Source organism: Diaphorina citri, unplaced genomic scaffold (genome assembly GCF_000475195.1).
Source record: "Diaphorina citri unplaced genomic scaffold, Diaci psyllid genome assembly version 1.1 scaffold4457, whole genome shotgun sequence".
NCBI classification, from domain to species: Eukaryota; Metazoa; Arthropoda; class Insecta; order Hemiptera; family Psyllidae; genus Diaphorina; species Diaphorina citri.
The window spans coordinates 4,488-10,657 of record NW_007381856.1 but is presented as its reverse complement, the minus strand read 5'-3'; the positions used below and the strand labels follow the sequence as shown (position 1 = coordinate 10,657).

General features: G+C 37.2%; 1 protein-coding gene across 1 annotated transcript; it reads left to right on the top strand.

Moving 5' to 3' along the window:
* The first annotated feature begins 48 nt into the window (after window positions 1-48).
* LOC103521059 (heterogeneous nuclear ribonucleoprotein L-like) lies at window positions 49-4,794 on the top strand. The gene is made up of 3 exons (XM_008486163.3): window positions 49-301; window positions 774-999; window positions 1,288-4,794. Exons 1-3 carry the CDS (start codon window positions 59-61, stop codon window positions 1,389-1,391), a joined length of 573 nt encoding a protein of 190 aa, XP_008484385.2. The 5' UTR covers window positions 49-58; the 3' UTR covers window positions 1,392-4,794.
* The last annotated feature ends 1,376 nt before the right edge of the window (window positions 4,795-6,170 follow it).

Below are 6,170 nucleotides of genomic sequence, written 5' to 3'. Positions count from 1 at the left end.
AAAAAACCCTCCATGATGAATAATAAATTTCCCATTTCTGTTTACAGAGGGATGCTGTATGGTTCAAATGGGTGATACACTGTCTGCAGAGCGTGCTATGGGGAACCTAAGCAAGACACTGCTATGCAATGGCAAACGCTTGGCCGTAGCTTACAGCAAGCAAGTGTTTCTGTCCGACGTATCCCATCCTTATGAGCTGCCAGACGGGTCTGAGTCCTTCAAGGATTTCACGGGAAGTCGGAAAAACCGGTTCATGAACCCCAAGATGGCGATGAAGAACAGAATTCAACCTCCTAGCCAGGTAAGTCGAGACCAACCGTTCTATTTATTTACAGTCAGCTCCCATGTTGTAGTGGTCACTGCACTCGCCTTGCACGCGGGAGACCTGGGTTTGATTCTCGGTGGGGTCAAAAAATTTTATCATGCAAATGATTGATTCCGTGACTGGCTGTTGCAGGGCCCACTCAGCCTCGTGTGGGAAATGAGTAGCTATTTAATATAATTGCGCATAGCGACCGGTACCAGTATGCTGAATAAACATCAAGCGCTGGATTATTGAGATATTTGGAAAGTCCTACAATGCTGCAGTGAGCACCGAATTTGTGATATAATAACACAAAGGAACGGCATTTACGTATACATGGATTTATCCCGACATTTGCAACATACATACAATTAATTTGAATCGTTCTAGGTCTTTGTTTTTAAAACATCTGTTTAAACTAACCAAAAATCTTCAATAATCTATCTTGTATTTTGTTTTCCCTTACCAGCTTCTGCACTTCTTCAATGCTCCTCCCGACATCACCGAGGAACAACTGACCGACATTTTCACCAAGGCAGATGTCGCGCCCCCCAAGGCAGTCAACATTTTCCCCATCCGGAACTCTGAAGATGATAAACCTGCCTCGAGTGCGTCCGGTCTTATCGAGTTTGAAGAGTTGAAAGATGCCGTCGACGCCATTATGCAGTGTAACCACTTTCCCATCCAGAGTGACAGTAAGTAGAATAAATAATTAACATGATATGTACTTTTATATTCCAGTGGACTTTGAATCTGGAGGTTGTTGGTTTGAGTCCAAGTCAAGTCATAAAATTTAGATTAGTACTAATACGTTTAATAGCGGGGAACGACGTTTGTGACAAGCATTTATACTTAACACAATTAAAACCTCTTTCAAGTCCGCGACCAGACTAAGCTGGTCTACTCCCTGTACTAAGGAATAATGAAAGTTGTTGCTTGTCTAGGTTGCTGGCACTCTAGATATATTTACCTTTCTGTTTCAGGTGGCAAGTATCCGTTCATGTTGAAGCTTTGCTTTTCTTCGGCTAGAAATGTCAATTCATCCTCGCGTCGCTACCGAGACAACTTTGAAGAGGAAGCAGACTAGATCCCCTCCTGCTCTTCTCTCACTCCTAAATATTTTTTTGATTTTTTACAATTACATTTTACTTATTGTGACCAGAAAGTGGAGGAACGGACATTACACGTTTTGCTGTGGTATTGTGACTAGGAACGTGGACATTGTAGATTATACAGAAGGATCACGCATTATGAATTTTGCTGTGACTAATAACTTACAACTCTCATACGCAAAGCACGTTGTTTCTGTTTCCCTATGGAAATAGAGGCTTGGTAACTGTAGTGATTTATGTAGAGATCTTCATTTAAAATCAAGAAGAGAACTAATGTTTACACACATTTTACAATCATGATTTGATTTTTTCCTGGATTTTCATTCCTTAACTACGCTTTGTCTAGTGCAAATTTATCCTCTTCGCTAAAGTGGTTACTTGGTTAGGTGGCAAAGAATGCCTCTGTAAATAACCTCCCCTGTTGGTAATGTCCAATAGATTCAATTATTTATTACTTTGACAAGAATAATATATTCTTTTTATTGGTGCTGTTGTATTGACACAAACGTTTCGCTTGTAACAGAAGCTAGAATATAGCGTGAGTGTCTACTTTATTGTACCAAATGTAGGACCCGTGAACCAAATGTAGGACCCGTCTGACTTTCCTTGTGGAACCTCTCTCATATATTGAACGTCAATTATTTCTTCTTGATACATAAAGTATAATTATATATATTATTTATACCCTATTTTACATTTTAAACTAAAGCATACTTTTATTTTTGAATAATTATACTCAGATGATAACTACTTTATCTATATCTATTTAGTATATTTAGTTTCCAATTTGAAGTTTTTGAATTCTATATTAAATTTAATTTATCATTGACACAGGGCTGGGGCGGGATAAGCTCTGGTTTTACTCTTACAGTGTATGGCAATGTTTTAATCTCGAATTATTAGACTTGAAATTTTCACATAATCTTGGAAGCAAGGATGTTAGAAATGCTATTTCATATCTTTTTTTTTTGGAGAACTCCTTACACTCCATTACATTACCCTGTGTGAATGACTCTTTAGAAAGACATTTTTTGCATTCATTATCCATTAATTTTAAGTCGTAAGATAGTTTAGTTGTGTAATTATTTTTACTATTTAAATTTTATTTCTAAAAAGTTGATTTTGTTTGTTTGAAATAATAGATTTAATATGGTATGTTTTAAAAACACTAAAAAGAAAACTTCAGGGGTGGAAAAAGAGACATTTCCCATGATTCCTAAATGTATTCATGACGAGGTTTCATTGCCTCTATTTTCGTTTTTGACTTTAATTAATGTAAAATGTATCCTTTGTGACACGACGAATCTAAGTAGAATTTCTCGAAAGATTCATCCCCCCTGAAGTTTTCATTCTAATCCAGTAGTGATCCATACAAAGAATTTTCCTACCTCTGTGGTGTATATCCTAAGAATTTATTTTATGTTTCCAGATAATTTTATGTCCATATAATTTGCCTCATGCATCCTTACCGTTGTTAATGTGACCAAGTTTTGTGTCTTGAGATTTCACTGATAAACATTAGCATTATTTTGAAGTGTAGAATTTAGCATTCTCCTGATACTATTAACTCGGGCTGCAAAAGAGAAGAAATGTTTCCTGATTTCGGAAGGAAAATACTCGTTTACTTTCCGTGTTCGTGAGGCTTTCCCTGTCTTGCGGACATGGAACCCCATCCTTCCAACACTGAGAGAATGACTCATTAAGGTGGGTCCACATGAGTAATGTGATCCTTACATACTACGTTTGGTTTACACGTTACACATCTGAGAATACCTCATGACACCATTTTCTGTACTTTCATCAGGTAAACCCTGCCATTCTGCAAAGACCAAATTGTTCATTTTTTCACATATTTTTTTTTTACCCCGTGATGGTTTCATTTTAACAATGTATGACTAATTGACTATTTCCCCATATTCTACATTAGGGTAACCTAATCTTCAAGCAACAAATACTCAGAGTAGAACAAAATATGAAATCATCCTGGTCATTTCATGTCAAATGGTTACAAAGCACTACATCAATACATTGTATTCCCCTAGTTGTTAATTCTTAGTTCTTATGCATTAAGTTACATTTACATTACATTCTACATTGAATCTTACATTACAGAAACAACACCCCCCACTGACTTGTTATTTCATTTCATACAGAACAACACTTGCAGACAACACGGCACCGCTAGCTCAGACATCTGGGTTCGATCCCCCCATACAAAGGAGAGTTGTAAGACGGGATGAATCTTCTGAGTACATATTATACTGGTACAAGTAGGCTCACCAACTCTCTCACCGGTAAATACTGCAGTGTCTTTCCCAGAACTTCTTTTGATGGAAAATGGAAGGAAACATACGCTATTTTACTCACTCTCTGATTGGAGAACATCATTTAAAAGAACGAAAAAAAAAAAAACAGGTTACTGAGGCAGTCTCCTTGGTATCACAGTGGTGTAACATCCCGAAGGTCCAGGTTCAACTCCCAGTGAGATTAAAAAAAAAAAATCAGCCTCGTGAAGACATATTTTTTAGCTGTATGTATGTATTTATTTATTTGCACTCTAAGCGACAGGGCCAGAGTAGCGAAAAAAAAGGGGGGGAACTATACCAGTGGGGAAAATACTACTAGTGTTGACAATTTTACTAGTGGAAGCACAGTACTGCTGTGATACTCACAAAATCAAGGTCCTCTTAACTTCACCGCAAAAATGGTTCACGCACGCTTAATATTTTATAGTATAGTTTAGAGAGGTTTTTTTATTCTTAGTTTAGTTTAGATTTTTCTATAGGTGTTCTATTAGTTTAGATGTTTTTATTTCTCTGAACTAAATGAGTCAATTACTTTGTAGGTTTCACAAGTAGAGTAAGTAGAGACTCCTAGAGTAAAATTAATAGACACGTATTGGGCGCAAGAGCTAGAGCTCAGTAGGTTTCTATTAATTTCACTTAGAAGGTGGGTTTCAAAACAGATTAAACTGGAGGTTTCATTAACAGAACTGGAGGTGTAAGAAGACCATTTGAACGTCTTTACGCCCACGTTTAATTTTTTCCCTACAAAAACAGTGAAAAAATGGGGGTTTTATGAGGGTTAAAAAAAATCTTCTCTCCACCCAAGCCCTAGTAAGGAAGTCCTTTGATGAAATTTGGCGTTAGTATAGTAAATAGTTACCGTGGTTTTAGTGTACTAGTCCCTCAAATGCCATAAGACGGATGCACTCTAACTTGAACCAGTTTGATTAGAGAGCACACAGTGAGGTCCAGTAAAACAAACTATTTATTTGAAGAAGAAGAAGAAGAAGAAGAAAAAATACACGTGCTTGTATGGTGCTGTTTTCTTGATGGTGCTTTTAATATGTTTTTAAATGCTCGGAGTTGACTTTCCTAAAAAAAAAAAAAAAAACCTACGGCGCCCAAGTAATCGCCGATAGCTTTGTATGTGCGTTTCTAGCAAAGATATTCACCCAGATCGCTTTGACTGGCATCTTCCCGCTTCTTCTGCATAAGTACTCGATCGATGCTAACCCATTCGCTACCTTTGGGCGAATTCGCAATGAGGATGTAACCTACACACGGTGAGCCTGAATCAGTTTTACTGATGGACACATCCGATTTTATCAAGTAACCAAGAGAATATCTTCATCTTGTGCCAATACTGTAAATGAAAACTCGTTAGTGGAATAGATCGAAATGACACATCCGATTTTATCAAGTAACCAAGAGAATATCTTCATCTTGTGCCAATACTGTAAATGAAAACTCGTTAGTGGATAAGTTCTGTAATGTATGCAGGTTAAATGGGGGACCTGGTTTATTGTGAATGAGTTCAGTGAACCGTGTTGGAATAAATTAGATTTTTTTCGCTAATAACTCGGTCGCATAGTTCAGATGCAAATGAATATTGTGGCGATTTATATTTGACTGGTTTTTAGGGATTCTGTCATTGTCAGACTCAAGGGTTAGGCCTATCGACCATATATTTAGCCACTTGGTGATTGCGTAACAAATGGCGGCATTTTAATTTCACCGATCTTGACTTCATTTTTGAAATTTTCCTTTCCTGCGTAGTGTAAGTGTAAAATATGTAAATTAAATTTTTAGTGTAATTTGAAAAAAATACGTGGATAGATAGATTTTGATGCTCCATAGATTTATTTGTATGATTGTAGTATATTTCAGAAAATAGAACAACACTCTTTACTGTGACCTCGTATAGTCGCATTATTCTGAGATTTTTCCCCATCCACAATGTAAGAAATAAATGCCGAAAGCCCGTGGGGAAATAAGAGAGTACCAGTTCTCGTGATATTGAGAGACAAAATTTCGAATCTGGTCTAGCAATCCAAGCTTTGCTGATTGTCGAGCTTTCAAACTTGAGATTTCAGAGCCTTAATCTTGTGACGCTGATAATGACTTTTGGTTTTTGAACGTAGGTCGCATTTCTATACATCCGCTTTAGGTCATTATTTCTCGGGATAAGATATGTTTGCATACCTTCAATGTTAAGGTTGGAGAGAAAGTAAGACAGGACGTATTGTTTTCCGTAGGTCCTCTGTGTTTCCCGGACTGGATCAGTTGTCCTCCTTTAGGTCGCTGGTCCACAGTGCAATTTTCTCCTGCTTATTTGGTCCTGCTTTATAAATTTCCCTGTGATGTTACTTTAAATCGGTTAGTCTAAAAAGCTGTCCTACCTATATGATTGTTGGATAGATTTGCTCTCCTTTTGAGCCTTTACTTTATGTACTTAAGGGACGGACCCGA

Coding starts and splice junctions, on each gene's coding strand:
- LOC103521059 (XM_008486163.3), top strand. CDS start 59: ATGGTTCAAATGGGTGATACACTGTCTGCAGAGCGTGCTATGGGGAAC. Junction 302..773: donor GAATTCAACCTCCTAGCCAG/GTAAGTCGAGAC, acceptor TTCCCTTACCAG/CTTCTGCACTTCTTCAATGC. Junction 1,000..1,287: donor CTTTCCCATCCAGAGTGACA/GTAAGTAGAATA, acceptor TTTCTGTTTCAG/GTGGCAAGTATCCGTTCATG.